Genomic DNA, 15550 nt, shown 5'->3' on the forward strand with positions numbered 1-15550 from the left:
GAGTTTTAACAGGACTGTTGTCGATAGCATTGCACCATACGACTCGACCAGTACTATTGTAGGGGTGACGGCATTCACTGTTTCCGCATTGTACAGGATCAGTCTTTGTATCATGCCGACTCTACGGTGAAAAGATTTGCTTCAATTTCCCGAAGTTAGGTGTTCCGAGTCCCGTTACTGTGATTTGCCGTGAGTATGGGGTGGCTATCGTGCAGTATACTATTGGTAGCTTACCCGGATCCCATCCATACGTCGCCTGTGGAGGTTAATGTGATTACAAAGGAGGACGATCGTGAAATATATTACTCACGTTGAAACCTTGCGTCCCACACCCGGGATTATTCCCCGATGTGATGTCCGTTAGACCAGGCAATCCCTTTGTATATAGGACAGGGTTCAAGAACCCTAATGGAGGCAGCCCTCTTGCCAGTCGTCCGTCATTAAGAAGAGCGACAATGCTAGCGAAGATGGGGGCAGCTACAGACGTCCCCATCCCTCGTGCAGCCTGGCCTTGATAGAACGCACGGAAGTTAGTCGACTGAGCGGAGACGTCGGGCACTCCCTGTGGCAACGAGATCAATAGAGAATCTAACTTTTGCCTGTAATAAATAATGTACTCTGCCATGGCTGAGGGAAGATGATTCAGAGATATACTGTACTTCAGGATGTTCGCTTACGGATTGTAAAGACCTTGATATAAGATGGGTTGCAGACGATCTACGTAGCTTGATACGGAGCTCTCCTGGTAGGACGGGCGGTCAAACTACAGCAGTACGGTGATCCAGAGATCGACAATCATCTTAACGGGCACACCCCGAGAATCACAGCACATACATAGTTGCTGAAGCCACCGCCCGAGAAGTAGGAGGCCACCTCGGGTATTTGCGTTGTTCCACCGACGGCGGTCACGCTGCAGGATCAATCGGATACATCTATGATTCCTGAACGTTACTTACTAAGGACAGCTGGGTGGGAACGTCGGGATGAACCGAGATGCGTTTCGACCGTCATTAGCCTTGCATTGCTGAGTAGTTGGGTTGTCGTCACCGTCACCCACGCCCCCGTCTCCGGATGAGAATATCAGGGATGCACCACGAGCGCCTCGATGTTCTGTATCAGCCTGTAGAACAGATGCAGTGACCCCGTGCCTTCTTACCCAGAAGAGCAAACCCAGCACATATATGCTTGGCATATGCAATCGGCACTACGACGATGGGTGGATCTGGGTGAGTGACGAACGGCGATTTTATAAGGATCTTGTACAACCTGTATCCTCATCACTACGATGGAAATTCAGCACAGTAAGCAACTCCTTTTTACGGAGACGATGTCAGAGGCAACATACTCGCTGTAGCTCGTAGTAATCGTTGCAGGAAGTTCAGATTGCGATAGCATGTAGTCCAGCCACTAGAGTCGAATAAGACGGTTTGATTGCGGTTATCAGTAGCTTACGTCTCTGTATGCAGCGGACTACTCACCTCCGCGTAGGGCTCGTTCGCGTCCGTGGGTGTGTGCAAACTCGGTATAGATGGTGGGCTGCCCGCGGTCGAGTAGAAAATATTTGGCATCGGATATGTCAACCCCATTGATATCTGAATATCCAAGTCCGCCTCCCCTCCCGCTTGAGAAACATTCTGGCTATCTTTTCCGCCTATCAACCATGTGTAAGTCACTACAGAGGGGTAGGGATGAGGAGAACCACCGTTTACAGAAATAAACTGGTAAGTCGCGTCGAGTGCTTCAGGCCGCTGGTCTTGTAGAAACAACAGCAAGTCTGCGCGATTTGCATAGTAATCGAGGTAACCGGTGACTCCTATCTTACTGCCACTCTTGCCAAGCGTGGTGTAGTCGGTGATATTGTAGAGCTGCCGAATACAACTGAGGGTAAGTGTTGCATTGCAGCCAGTGTCGGTGACAGTCCCAGACCCGCTCGTTATTGAGGAAGAACCAGTCTGAGCGAATTCCCTGACTGCGATGGGGAGATGTGTAGCAGAGCCCAAGCCATTCCAACGAGCAAATATTGTAGTTGGTTGAACGAAATCCACATGGTGGAATACTTCGACCGGGAGGCTGTATGTGGTGGTTCTGACTATGGTGTCGTTACTGGAGGAATGACACCAAGTATAGTATGTCTAAATGCGAGATCGTCAGCGTGATACTAGTATGCGCCCCAGCCCTCAATATCTTACTGTGTTCAGCAATATCTCGGCAGTATCTATCGGTATTGTAACCATAAGCCAAGCTCTGGAAGGGCCTGGTTTGATAGAACTCTCTCGTATCCCGCTGCTAGAGAGCCAATTGTCGACTGCTGTAATCGCATCCTCTTGGGGTTTCAATATTGATTCCGCTTCTTCCTTGGAGAGGTGTCTCCCGTAGAGAGGACTGCCGGGATTACTGACATTGTAGAGGATTTGCTCTAGCAGTAAAGAATTGGAGAGCGATTGACGCAGTGCAATACGCAGCGTGACGAGATGGTTCGGGGGTGCACGTCCGAGCCTGGACCATGTAGGAGGAGAGGGTATGTTTTCCTTGATTCGATTGACGCTGTTTTCGGTGGCTGAGGAGCTAGTAGGGGCACAGTAGAAACTGGCAACGAGGATGAACCTCAGTATCACGTTCAAGTTGGGCCACATCGCGGTGTCTCTACAGCAACCCTGGGGGAGGTATTAAAGATCCTTCCCAATGACGCTGACGCTGGTGCGCCTTATAGCAGTAGAAACGACTCAAAGCGTACAGCCTCGGAATCTTGAGCGTGCGGGATGGTGCTCAGTGACAGATGGTGATATATGGTAACTGCAGAACCCTACCACGAGTATGCCGGATCTGTGGGCCAAGTTCAAAGGTATTCATAGAATACGACACAAAGATTCTCTCGCAGACACTCTCGAGGTATTCTGACAACATATTATGACTGCGAAGAGCCCGGCCTAGGAGGCCTGATGCGTCATGACTCCATATGACTCGGAGACGTATCATGATGACTTCGGCGACATCACGAACGCCACGCTAGATTCACTTTCAGGATACTCAGAGCAGACGAGACCGTCGAATAACTCGGGCATCCCGTGGCAAGTATCCTGCGACCACGTCGCAAGGTTAGTAACGGTGCACATGTACATCAGGAATTCAGCCATCAAAACAAACTTATTTGTATCTGTTTCTGGAGGACCCCTGAAAATACCGATAGATGCCGGTGCCAGTCCGGACAAAAATCGCGGTCTCGAGCCCTCCATGCCAGACGCCATCCGGACAAGGATGGACGACCGAACCGGCCATCCCGGTTTTACAGTCCGGACACCGGTCATGACCGAGCTACCATGCCGGTTACAGTCCGGACACGGCTGTGTGGCAAGTTGGCAACGGACTGGCCCAATTTATTTACCCTTTGTAGTACATGTATTTTAACCCAATTATGGCTGAGGTTTGTCCCAACCTGTCATTGTGTACCGTCGCATAGCCTCGTGTAGCCCTTATTTGCACTGTGATATATAGTTTCTAGTATGTAGCGCAATGGGCTCCGATGTCCAGTGGCTGAATGTGGCTGAGATCAGGACGCTGTATCGTCAAAGTTTCGCTACACCATCACCACTTTACATGACTCTGGAAGCATGGACGACGCCCACAATACTTAACGTGTGCGCTTCGAGCTCGTTCATATGGGGTACAGCAGTCTCAGCGGGATTCACATTAGGGCATGGCAGACATTGACCTCATGGAAGAGGTGGACATCTCATTCAATCCCAAGGATTGGATTGGGATAAAGGCAAAATGAATGCCGCACTCCAGGGTCTGGACTCGGATGGGGAGGAGGATGGTTGATGGGAGTGGGCGGCCTTCGTGAATTCTGTCGCATCATTGACTGCATTCGAGTCCTAGTACGATTACTGATACATTGTACAGTGTTCTAATGAGTTGATAGGCGAGAAAACCTTTTTTTCTGTTTTTTCAGACGCCGGTGCATTAGTCCGGACAAAAATCGGCCCCTTCGGGAGGCCGGTATTTTATCCGGACAAAAATGCGGGGGGGAGCCTCAGACAATCCAGACATGGAAATTTTGAGTCTCGCACCGGCATTTATCAGTATTTTCAGGGGTCCTGTTTCTGGCAACTTCTGACCTGTGGGACACACTCATTCAACGGCGCGCGGAAACTCTCTGCGCTCACATCTGTATGCCCCGAGATTTTGAAGTCTTTCACCAGTGACTTGTGCTATGTGAATATATCTACATGCCCGGTGACAGCGGCCGGAGCTTCTTGAATCATGTATGCATTGACTGGTGTCTGGCATGAGAGGATGTCTGACCGAGCAGAGTACGCATTGCCATTGAGTCTCCATATTTACAGTAGATCCAGCATGTGTATACTTCGTAAAGGTGTATGGGGCCCACACTCCTTCAAAGATAGACATATATGCCCCGAACCCAAGACTGATCCCTTCCTACACATTCAAATGGACGGGATTGGACCTTCCACATATGAGGTCAATATTAATAGTGTGTTAAAAGCAGTGGAAATAAATCCATACGTAGGATATGTATTCATCCTCACACCTTCACATGACTATGATTCTGCTCTAATGCTCTATACACTAGACTCCAATCCTGACATGTCCTGTTTGCAGTAGAGTCCACTTGCTTGAGGGGGTATGGTGGTATTAATGGTTCGATCCGTAGATCACCTCTACACAGTATCATCTGGCGCAAGTATGCGAGACAGTGCGTCGTATGCTGACTTCGCTTCCGAGCTACCATGGCATGCCACAGGTCCTCCAAGCAATGGAACTGATGGAACATAGATACACCAAAGGGACGATTTTGAGGACCCAGGAATACAAATCCACCACCATCTGGGAACAGGGGGGCCCATTCTGCATCAGAGGTTGAAGAATTAATGGAGTAATGTTCCATGTCATCTGTGGCCATGGTTTTCTTTGGAAGATTGAGAGGCAAGTACTGGGGATAGTCTTCTCCTTCATATGCTAGGCACCATGAGGCATAGTAGAAGAAATTCCACTGATAGCTTACAAAATGACTGAAGGGACCCATTGGAGAAATCCCGCTTCCCCATGAGTTCTTGGACATTCAGAGCCGTGGTTATGAAGATCACTAGGATGCATAGACCACAGACAAGTTTGTTCATGAACTGTGGCATGATTTACACACAATATAAACGGGTCCTAGGACTCTGCTTGAGTGTATGAGGTGATTTGAGAATGGATACAGGTAATACCTAGTATTATGATACCGGGTAGCTAAGTGGGAGGAGCAGTCAAGAGACTAGTATAGTACTATTGCAGAAACTCAAGATGATATACCGGGAGTTGGTTTGCCCCTGATTGAATCAACTCACATATCCAGTAGGCGAGGAAGGACTTAAAATTCATACCAGAAAGAAGTGTACCTTCAAAAAGTTTTTTTACAGGGCTTCAATGTACACATCTCTCAGATAAAGTACAAGGAACCACAGTCCATGCCTGACCTCTCGGAGAAGCAAACAATCACCATAACAGGGATTGTGGCATATGTAAATACATAGTGTTTGGGGAAGCATGACAGATCTGATCATATATTGGCAGTCACAGCCTATCTATGATAGGGAAATTCAGGGTGTGGAACAGGGAAGCATGGACACCAGGGATCTGATCTCAGGCTCAGAACGCAAGCACATGCTACACATCATGAGCAGCACACTGGCATCATATCTTGACCTCAGGCTCAGAGTTTCACTGTTACTGTTACTGTCAGAATTTCGACTTCCACTGGACCATTTTCATTGTTGATGATCTAATGATCAGGCACAGTATCATAGTTCTCATAGCTATAGGTACTGAGCGGTGACTAGAAAAAGGCTGCAAATAAAGTACTCGATACGTATGATCAGAAGCACAGTTGTTCTCACGACTAGGAGCAGACGATCCAAGGGTACAGTATCAGATTTGACTCGGAGTCTGTATGATAATCACTGCGTACAGCCTGTTACAATGTACTATCTGCTCCAATCCATCTGAGGCCCATCTCATCTCATGATACAAACAATACACCAGCAATCCATACAACCATCTTCACACTTAGGGTTGATATGGACTTCAAGTTTATGTCCCGAGGGCCGGGCCCAGGGTGCTGTCAGGCCACGTCATCCGCAGGCTGTTTCTGCTGTGATAAGCATACAATCGCGGTACATGTTTGTAGAGCAACAAGGAGAGAAGAGGGGTCATATAAATAGTACTACTTCCAGTAAATTGTGATACTATGCTTACTAGAGAACTTGGAAAAATAACCTTTGACAACATGGACCAGCTACAGACACCGAGAGCACAGACAATTGGAGATTACGGTTTGCCTGTCGAAGAGCTAGATATCTCGAGGGTACTTTGAGATGGAGGACTAAACAAGATCTTCTCCGGATCAACAGTGACAGCATCTTCAGTGGTATTGCCGTTCACACTCGATTCGCCAGTGGTATCACCAAAGTGGATAGCAGATATGGTTGCCACAGTACTCTTGGAGAATGCACGTCCGCTCGCAACTCGAAGGATGATCAGTACTGGAGCTATACACTGATAAGATACAATTAGCATGACAAATGGAGAAGCATTCCTTGAGACCTCATACCATGACCTGCCCCAGGATTGGCAGCATGATGTACTGGAAGCTACTGCTCCTGGCGTAACTTATGACATACACTAGTCCAGTAACCGAGTAGAGGGCAGCGGACTCTATTATGGTCGCAAGGACAGAGTCATACGGTGTGGTATAATCATTCTGGAGAACAGTCTTGAGCTCCTTCCGCACAGCAATGATACGGCCTGCAATCATCAGCGTTATAATGACATTCAGTGCAATGGATATCGACCAGTAAGGGACACCGAAGTTGAAGGCTACTGTGGTTGATAAGTTGCTGTTAGGCTGTGCCGCTTCGTAAGCTGTTATAATGGAGAGGGCTATGACATATATATACATTAGGCAGCGGATAAGTGGCTAGCAGCCGGCTCTGCTCTCTGCTCACCAGTTGATGCCAGGAAGACCAAAGTCGGAAAAATAACCACGTAATAGTTATAGCTCCAGAAGATCCAGATTCGGTATATCTGCATTGTCCAGCAGTTGTAAGTACTGAAACTCAGACGGCGGAGTCACATACCAACAGACCATCGGCAAGGAAGTTGTTTATCACATAGGCAACATTGCTGACCGTGTTGATCCACGCAGAAAATACCATTTGGATATACATTGCCGGTCCCCCGGGAAAATTGCGATTGTCAATCCACGTCATTTGCATGAATTTGATGGAAGCGCCGACTTGGACTGTCGCGACGACAAACAGGAGGGAGACGTACACCAGCCAGCGCAAGTTGCTCTTCGGAGAGGAACGGCGGTCCAGAAGGATGAATGCACATTTGAAGAACAGAAGTGCATGAACAGCTGAAAAGCGAGCCAGTTTAGTTTGATGCGATGGTTAGCTAGTCAACTGAACCGGCACCGTATGTCATCGCGCCGAGGTACCCTCCAACGAAGTTGGCGCGTTCCAACCATAGCTCGGCGGAACTCTCTTGCGGCGAGTAAGACATGTTGAGCGGAGGGTGTCCGATGTGTCTCCGCCTCTTGCCACTGGCTCTTAGGGCGGGGAGGAGAGAGAACTAAAGGTGTTCGCCAGGGCCCCGAGGCCCATATCAATGACCTATAGACGCCTACCTGGATGTATGAGACATTCTGTCCACATGACACATCAAGAATATACACCGAATCAACACCCACGGCCTGAGAGAATAATCAACAATCCTGATGTATTCCCTGTGTAGAAATGTAAATACCCCTGTAGGTGCGCATAATTCCAGGCTGTCTCGGAAGATCTATGTGATCTGCGCGCGCGCGGAAGGGGTGAACCCGGCGGCCACTATAGTGATAAGATGTGGAGGTCACGTCCCCATGCGTTGACTTGGCGAGATAACACCTACCTCAGACTCGTGTCCAATCGACGCCCCCACGAGACAAGATGCACGAATATACCTGGCATTGCCTGCATGGTCTTCGATGTGTCATCATAGCCCTATAAATGATATCAGCAGCTTCATCGCAAATGTACCAGTTTGCTGGTGTCAATCAAGCGACTATGGTTGCCTTTTCCGCTGGTATAATCACCGCGATCCAACAAGACCGACCATTCCGGAGAATCAAAAAGACCCCGTGCTATCAAGAAATCAGCAAGCTCCGAGTAGGGACACAAGTCTTCTTGTTACATCGAATTTGGCTGATCTGACAACGGGTTAGCAACCATCCGGTCAGACTCAGAAAAAAGAGCAGTCAATGTTATAGCCTGACCAGCTCACCGAGAGTATATAAAATAGACAGGGTCCAACATACCATTTCGACAGTTTCGACCATGAAATACACCACTAGCATTATCCTCATTTTCTTTGCACTGCTATCATGCAGTAATGCTCTGGTGGCCCAGAGTGAGAGTAAGGTTTTCATCGAGAAAGCTTCACAACATGCTGATATTAGAGACTATACAGATCACTTCCAAACTCGAAATCAAGTAGGTGGCCTTGAGGCAAGAGGAGAGAGCGAGGAAGCATGTGAGCTGACCGAGACTTCACACACGCTGCCATAGACCCTGATCACCCACATATATGTAGCCCCCGTTATTGACGCAGCGAACTGGTTCCTAATACCTAACGCTCACCCGCGAACGTGAACCACGAGCTTGCTCTTGGGGCTTCCAGTTGCCAGAACCGTCTCCGTCCTAGTAGTAGAGTAGAGTAACGATTCTGTACTCGAGATCAGTGCATATTCTATCGTTCCAATGCGTTTCGGCAGGCCACGTCCATGATCCATGGTCCAAGTCGGCGTGTCGAGCAGCCATGGAGCTCTGCTTTGATTCTCCGTGCCTTCAAGTCCGATCGGACCCAAGAATCAAACGAGATCGCGTCAAGATCGCGTTAGCGTCGGTGGCACGATTGCCACCGAAATGCACATTCAGCGAACACGTCTGTCTGTGCAACGACGATGGGTCCAATCGAGAAGCTTGAAGAGCAGAAGTCACCATTCATAGTATTTGGATACGGCTCCCTGATCTTCAAAGTAAGTCCCTCATATGAATTGTCGTAGACGAGTGGCAGGACTGACTCACTTCCGGAGTCGGTAGCCTCCCCCGCATGTCATTTCGGAAGGTTTATCGTGTACATTTTGTGCCGTTGACCTTAACCTAACCTAAATTCCACCCTAGTTCCCGGATTCCTGAAGGGCTATGTACGACGCTTTGCCCAAGCATCGCATGATCACCGAGGCACGCCAGAGGTAGCTTGAGTCTCTTTTGTGGTTGTAGGATTCATTTCACTCAGATTGTGATGTAACAGAATCCAGGACGCGTCGTCACACTCATACACAAGGAAGAGTGGGATTCATTTTCTGCCGCGGTATGTGGAACGCCCTTTGACCACAGGAACTCAAACCATTGTGTACCAGGACGCCTTCCCCGACGACGACGTCGTATGGGGTGCGTCATATGCTTCTCATTCACTTAAACCTACCTCCTCACGCATAACTCAAATCTAGGTATAGCGTACGAGATTGACCCCCAGTACGAAGCGGAAGTTAGAGACTATCTTGGTACAGTCATATCTTAAAACAAGCACCATGCGCTGTGACCTGGGGACTCTCGCTATGACTAGATTATCGGGAGAAGGTACTCAGCCCTCTCTTCTTGCACATCTTTCTTTGAACTGAAGGTTTGGTATCCCAGGATGGATACACGATGGAGAAGATCGACATCTACGGCTACGAACACGGCGAAGAGAAAGTCGTCATCCACGGGGTAAGCCTGCTGTTCCAGACTTTGTGTGTCTTCCCAGTTGACCCATACGTCTTCTCCTCAGGCATATGTACGCTGTCCGACTATGCGCCCACGTATGGGCTAACCCACCATTCACCCGCAGTGCTACGTCGGGAAATCTGACAATCCATCTTTCAGTACGTCCGCATAGTCTAAGATTCGAACTCACCTTTCGTACTCACCACTGCATCAGTCGGCTCCGAGCCCATTGACCAGCTCTCCGAAATAATCTGGCGTTCAGTCGGCCCCTCGGGCCCAAACAAGGTCGGATTGGCTTCGTGCTGGCGAACAGCTTGATGACCAATCCATCACAGGAGTACGTGTACCGCCTAGCAGAGGCAGTACGATCGCTGGCACCTGAGTCGCACGACTCGCATTTGTTCGCCCTTGAGGTGGCTATATATCTCACTTGCTGTACCGCACCTGACTGATATGACCTACAGACTCGCCTGAAGGAGCTAGACGCAGAGCGACTGGGTATCCCGTCAGAGGTAGTTCCGCACCCGCCAATCCCCGCGCGAAAGCCTGCAGAACACCCGGTAGCATCCAACGGCGGAACTGAAGCAGCCGCCCCAGACGATGACGGAGGGCTGACAAGACACTGACAGAAGTCAGTGCCTCTCAAACAACCACAAACGTAGAATGAATTATTGCACTATTATAAAAGAGATGCACACTAGAAATTTGACAACCAGAAGGTGAAAGCGGAAAATGCAATGCTTATGTATGCCGAGTCCAACATGAATAGAATAGAATAGTCCATGCCGTTTTCTTCACCTTCCCTTCAACGTTATTGCTTCGGGCTCTCCGCATGGGGCGTCGGTGGCCGAGTGCTCGTCCCGCCATACAGCCGCTGCGGAACCGCGCTGAGCAGCCCGCCGCCCGCCGTGCCGTTGGGCGGACTGCCGGGATCAAGCAGAGGGGTACGTTCGCCGTCGACTATAGAGGGCGGGATGGATGATGCGACGCGTTCACGCTCGACAATTCTATGGACGATCCTGAGTGAGCAATGTGATATGTAGGTACCAGGAGAGATATGATACGCACCCCCGCATGATAGCAGCGGTAGTCATCCGCTTCGCGCGATGTTTGCTCCTGTTGTCTTGGTATTGATCCGTCTCGTCGACGATTTCCTCTGTGATGATTTCCTGTAAATTGTCGGAATCAGCTGTCAATACGAGAAGCAAATACCACAAGGAGCGAACCTCAATGATATCTGACGGCAAGAATAACGAAGTCGAAATTAGCCACAAATCATTCAGAGCTCGTGCCCTTGAGGAACATCACCTTCAAGCGTAATGACACCTATCGCACCGCCTGGAACACCAGGCGTCTTACTGATGAGCAACAGGTGCGCACGTCCGGTCTGGCTGCGAACAACAGTTACTACCATGCCCTCTGCTTAGTGAGGACAAAGCATAGGACGCACAAATAATCCAGAGCCTGGAAGCAGTTAATAGATGGATGGGCCTCGGGCAGGATTGAGAGCTTGAAGTTCGACACGGGCTGAGCCGTTGCCGGGTCGTATTTAAGTAGCTGAACATGGGGTCAGAGCAAAACCCGTTTCATTCATTGACTTCTCAGCAGAGGCGGAAAAGATATGCAGTCACCTTTTTGATCAGGAGTAGGCCGACGAAGTGCAGCGGCTGCCCTGGTTTATGCACCGGGAACCGGGAGTACCCACTTGTGAGCCTGTGCTCGCCGTCAGCAATGAGGTGAGCCCAAGGCAGGCACGAGTGCACCACGTACAGCACATCAATCATCTTGTGGTCCAGTATCGTATCCGAGCTGAGGGTCACCACGTCCTATGATATTCAATGCCAGCAGTCAGTGCGCTGTACGCATGTCAGCACGTAGCCATATACCTTCATCGGCGTCATGATCTCCTCCACGTTCTTCGTATTCAACTCCAGAACACCATTCAGTATACTAATCTCGTCGTCGCGCAGGGGCTCCTCCCCGGTGCGGTGGAATTGCAGGAAGGACTTAAGCTCGGCCTTCTTATACGTGTGCGCCTCATTGGCGCCGAGAACGTAGTCCAGGAGCTTCGCGATGGGGTACGCGACGGGTGCTGGGTAGATTCAGTCAATGTGAGTGGGCGAGAGGAGAGGGGAGGAACGCTGACCGAACAGGTACATCATGGCTAAGACTACTGGCGCGCATTTTGCGCCTATTGAGAGGCCGTAGCGGACACTGACGGCCTGTGGGATGATCCTGGCGTGATAAGCGTGAGTACCAAAGAGGAGATAACGCACAGAGCAGACTCACTCGCTGTAGACGGTATCAGTGATCAAGGTGTGTCATGCTTGTAAGTCCCTGGCAGACGGTTCGCTGGACGGCTCACGTACCCGAATATAACTGTTTTCTATGAGGAAGAGCTGCGTTTGGAGGGCAGGAGTTCACGTACCGATCATGGTGGTCGATGCAATGACAGCATACAAACCTCCACCAAGCTGGATAGCGTTAGGTTGGCACAGGCAGGAGGCTCAGACAGGGACGTACAGCACTGTCCAGGAAGATCGGCAAACTCTCGTTTACAATCTGGACACGAGATTAGGGATACGGGTGTGAATAAAAATACGCTTCCCCACGTACCACATTACCGAGCAGGAGAACCTTGGATAATGCTGGTGAGCCCTGACACGCCACACTCTTTCAAAAGGGTCTCCACTTACGACTAAGACCCAGTGGCGACCTTTGCCGAGAAGTTTCAATACTTGTAGTAGTAGATGGATTGACTATCAGTGACGGACGGTTAATCCCGCTCTATGTCCGCAGTTCACCTTTATTCGCGTTCGCTCTCTCGGTAGGGTCATCCGAGGAGGTAGACAGAACGCGCAAGTGGAGTTCATCGAGCCCCATAAGACCCAAAGTCAATCTGCCGGTATGCATTCATTCATTCTTCCGAGCCTTCACTCAAAAGCGCGCACTTACCCCGCAAACACGCCTCCCGCTAGCACCAACGCGATGCTAATAGCCAGCTTGTACCAGAATGTAGCTGATCCGGGCGGTTCATGGTGTTCCTCCTCGCCTCCGGTAACTGGAGATGCGTAAACAAGCTTTAGACAGATGAAAAATAATGCTCGCAGCATCTGAAATCGGAAACGAGCCTGCAAAGTGCTCATGAACGCGGTAGAGGCTGCGAAACCGAGTAACAGAACGGTCGTGGCGTCGGCGGTGACGCGAATTAGCCCCTATTTGCCTCTTCCATATCTGTTCGCGCTGATATACCAGTTTGATTTGACAGTAAACGTTGGGGACGTCTATCCTTGCATGTTGTGCAGGGCGTCTCGCTCTTTCTCAGTTTGCAGATTCACTCGTAACTACTGGGCTACATCTGGTGCGAGAGGTTCAAGAATGGCGGAACTTGCTGCACAGGCTCGATCAAGACCACGATCCGACCGCGAAAACTCACTGGAACCAGCGGGGAAGAAACCGCGTCTGGATGAGGACAAGGACATCCCAGTAGAGCTGCCAGAGGTGCAGAATGCTCACCCCGAACCTCCGAAGAAATTGAGCAAAAAACAACGAGGCAAGGAGAAACGGAAAAACAAGCGGAAACACACTCTGCCAGAGCCATACTCGCCCGACGACGTCCTCTGGCGAGACGTCGTAGCCCTGCTCGGGAAGGAACCCGTGGATGATATACTGGAGGCGGAGACGGAGTGGGACTCGCCATTTGAGTTCCAAGAGGAGGTTGAGCTGGTCGTATCCAGTCTGTCTTCAAATGGTACGCACCAGCCATTCTTCGGCATGGATCTTGTTGCCTATGCGTCTCCTTGTGTAGTGCGACACATCGTCTTCCGGAGAGCCGGACAATCGACGCGTCGGTAGGTCGTCTTGGAGATATATCGGTCTCGCAGATGATCCTACCGTCGCGGCGGTGGCTCCAGTCGAAGGTCGTATTCAGGTCGTACACCGGCATATGCTTCCGGCCTATCATGCCACTTCGTTTTACAAAATCCCTGAAAGCTTCATAATAATCTTCTCGCTGACGTCCTCTCAGGCGAATCCCTATCCATCGCTCCCTCACCCAAACCCCCATGGGTAGTCGTAACCCCCTTCGCCCTCCCCGGCGAACACATCCGCGCACGCATATACCGCAACTCTCGCCTTCACTCCTTCGCCGATCTTGTCGCCGTGCTCACGCCCAACCCCGAGCTGCGCGACATGGGCCGCGTGCAGTGTCGGTACTTCGGCGAGTGCGCGGGGTGTCAGTATCAGGTATTCTCTGTCTTTCCTCTTTGCCGAGAATGCAAGTTTGAATATGGGGTGGATGGTGGTGATGTAGATGTTGTCGTACGAGATGCAGCTGGACCTGAAGCGGAACGTGGTCGTAAAGGCGTACCAGAACTTCTCCGGTACGTCTGCACCACGTCCTTCCCGCTTCCCTTCATTGCTGAGCTGTCCCAGGCCTCGACCCCTCCTCTGTTCCTCCCATCCTGCCGACCATCGCCTCCCCCCTGCAATACGGTTATCGCACGAAAATCACCCCGCACTTCGAGGCCCCTCCGAAAAAGCTGCAAAAACAGTGGCAGGAGAACGGTAACCAGGCCGAGTCGGCTGAAAAGCCGGATTGGTTGAAGATTGGGTTCAATAAGATTGGGACGAGGAAGACGATTGATATCGAGGTACGTTTGGCTTGTGACTCGAAGATGGTGGGCAGGCTGTTGAATGGACATGGAAGGAGTGCCCGATTGCTACGCCTGTCTTGAACCAGGCGCTGGGTCCGCTGAGGGAAGGAATCATCAAGTGAGGATTACTCTGTCATTATCACGCGTCTATTGTTTATTCCTCACGAACCATAGAAACATCTACTCCTACAAAAAGGGCGTATCACTGCTCCTACGCGATTCTCTAGAAGTGAATCCCGATGCGTCGTCAAATTCAGAAGTCGACGCCCTCGCAGAGTCGATAGAAAAGCACGTCTGCATCACGAACCACAAGGCGACCGTCCGCGAGCGGGTGGGGGACAAGATCTTCGAGTACCCCGGTGGCTCTTTCTTCCAGAACAACAACTCCGTGCTCGTCCCGCTGACCACCTATGTGCGAGACGCCATCTTCCCTGCCGCTTCGCTATCTTCAGCGCCCGAGAAGCCGACGCACCTGGTCGACGCATACTGTGGCAGCGGCCTCTTCGCCATCACGCTCTCTGACCACTTCGCCAAGGTCGCAGGCATCGAGCTCTCCGCCGACTCCATCCGCTCCGCCACGCGCAACGCGCAGCTGAACGGCATCCCCGCGGACAAGATCACCTTCCGCGCGGGCGATGCCGCCGACATCTTCGCGTCCGTGCAGGACTTCCCGCCCGAACACACAGTGGTGGTCATCGACCCGCCGCGCAAGGGCACGGACGAGAAGTTCGTCGACCAGCTGATGCAGTTCGGCGGCGCGGCGGTCGTGTATGTGAGCTGCAATGTGCATACGCAGGCGAGGGATGTGGGCATGATTTTGGGGAAGAGGACGAAAGGGGGAGGGAGGTATGTGCTTGAGAGCTTGAGGGGGTTTGATTTGTTCCCGCAGACGGCACATGTGGAGAGCGTCGCAGTGTTGCGTCTGGTAGATACAACTTCTGAATCTGGCTAAGATGTACGAGCATCCCCATCCCAATGTTTCCTTCATTACCTCCATTGGCGTGTCTTCAGGTACGAGGTGAGGCACTAATCCTAACCCTGCCGCAAACATGTACGACTGGTCCGTGCGCCTTTCCTGTCGTATATAAC

The 15550-nt window shown here is 50.8% G+C and overlaps 6 protein-coding genes across 6 annotated transcripts; 2 read left to right on the forward strand and 4 right to left on the reverse strand.

The window, feature by feature from the left end:
- Positions 1-55: 55 nt before the first annotated feature.
- GLOTRDRAFT_54176 (subtilisin-like protein) lies at positions 56-2700 on the reverse strand. Its single transcript, XM_007862252.1, has 13 exons — positions 2190-2700; positions 1703-2132; positions 1479-1651; positions 1346-1407; positions 1267-1280; positions 1157-1204; positions 957-1101; positions 835-910; positions 678-763; positions 618-627; positions 311-562; positions 235-256; positions 56-177 (listed from the first exon to the last, which is right to left on the reverse strand). The coding sequence occupies exons 1-13, from the start codon at positions 2631-2633 to the stop codon at positions 122-124; spliced, it is 1818 nt and encodes a 605-aa protein (XP_007860443.1). The 5' UTR covers positions 2634-2700; the 3' UTR covers positions 56-121.
- Positions 2701-4543: 1843 nt separating this feature from the next.
- GLOTRDRAFT_30602 (uncharacterized protein) lies at positions 4544-5044 on the reverse strand (the record flags this gene model as incomplete). Its single annotated transcript, XM_007862016.1, has 1 exon — positions 4544-5044. One exon carries the CDS (start codon positions 5042-5044, stop codon positions 4544-4546), a length of 501 nt encoding a protein of 166 aa, XP_007860207.1.
- A 1283-nt stretch (positions 5045-6327) lies between these two features.
- GLOTRDRAFT_125003 (uncharacterized protein) lies at positions 6328-7563 on the reverse strand (the record flags this gene model as incomplete). Its single annotated transcript, XM_007863289.1, has 5 exons — positions 6328-6555; positions 6611-6939; positions 7005-7083; positions 7137-7417; positions 7476-7563. The coding sequence occupies 5 exons, from the start codon at positions 7561-7563 to the stop codon at positions 6328-6330; spliced, it is 1005 nt and encodes a 334-aa protein (XP_007861480.1).
- A 1438-nt stretch (positions 7564-9001) lies between these two features.
- Positions 9002-10432, forward strand: GLOTRDRAFT_125004 (ChaC-domain-containing protein; the record flags this gene model as incomplete). The annotated part of the gene is made up of 13 exons (XM_007863290.1): positions 9002-9076; positions 9141-9165; positions 9222-9292; positions 9352-9411; positions 9461-9491; positions 9551-9604; positions 9667-9680; positions 9738-9809; positions 9871-9876; positions 9931-9964; positions 10021-10091; positions 10142-10219; positions 10271-10432. The coding sequence occupies 13 exons, from the start codon at positions 9002-9004 to the stop codon at positions 10430-10432; spliced, it is 753 nt and encodes a 250-aa protein (XP_007861481.1).
- Positions 10433-10617: 185 nt separating this feature from the next.
- Positions 10618-12952, reverse strand: GLOTRDRAFT_125005 (uncharacterized protein; the record flags this gene model as incomplete). The annotated part of the gene is made up of 17 exons (XM_007863395.1): positions 10618-10813; positions 10875-10975; positions 11033-11043; positions 11115-11197; positions 11257-11363; positions 11438-11519; positions 11577-11632; positions 11693-11898; positions 11953-12041; positions 12083-12098; positions 12153-12185; positions 12235-12280; positions 12330-12368; positions 12423-12443; positions 12503-12543; positions 12611-12705; positions 12762-12952. The coding sequence occupies 17 exons, from the start codon at positions 12950-12952 to the stop codon at positions 10618-10620; spliced, it is 1413 nt and encodes a 470-aa protein (XP_007861586.1).
- Positions 12953-13184: 232 nt separating this feature from the next.
- GLOTRDRAFT_125006 (S-adenosyl-L-methionine-dependent methyltransferase) lies at positions 13185-15413 on the forward strand (the record flags this gene model as incomplete). Its single annotated transcript, XM_007863291.1, has 6 exons — positions 13185-13557; positions 13834-14051; positions 14119-14188; positions 14241-14458; positions 14515-14579; positions 14636-15413. 6 exons carry the CDS (start codon positions 13185-13187, stop codon positions 15411-15413), a joined length of 1722 nt encoding a protein of 573 aa, XP_007861482.1.
- Between the last annotated feature and the right edge of the window lie 137 nt (positions 15414-15550).

This window comes from Gloeophyllum trabeum (genome assembly GCF_000344685.1).
Source record: "Gloeophyllum trabeum ATCC 11539 unplaced genomic scaffold GLOTRscaffold_00001, whole genome shotgun sequence".
NCBI classification, from domain to species: domain Eukaryota; kingdom Fungi; phylum Basidiomycota; class Agaricomycetes; order Gloeophyllales; family Gloeophyllaceae; genus Gloeophyllum; species Gloeophyllum trabeum.

What these genes read in the sequence shown, in the direction of transcription:
- GLOTRDRAFT_54176 (XM_007862252.1), bottom strand. Translation starts at nt 2,633, where the DNA reads ATGTGGCCCAACTTGAACGTGATACTGAGGTTCATCCTCGTTGCCAGT. An exon ending in CCGAGATATTGCTGAACACA is followed by an intron (nt 2,133 to 2,189) that starts GTAAGATATTGA and finishes TCTCGCATTTAG; the next exon opens with ACATACTATACTTGGTGTCA. An exon ending in CCAGTTTATTTCTGTAAACG is followed by an intron (nt 1,652 to 1,702) that starts GTGGTTCTCCTC and finishes CATGGTTGATAG; the next exon opens with GCGGAAAAGATAGCCAGAAT.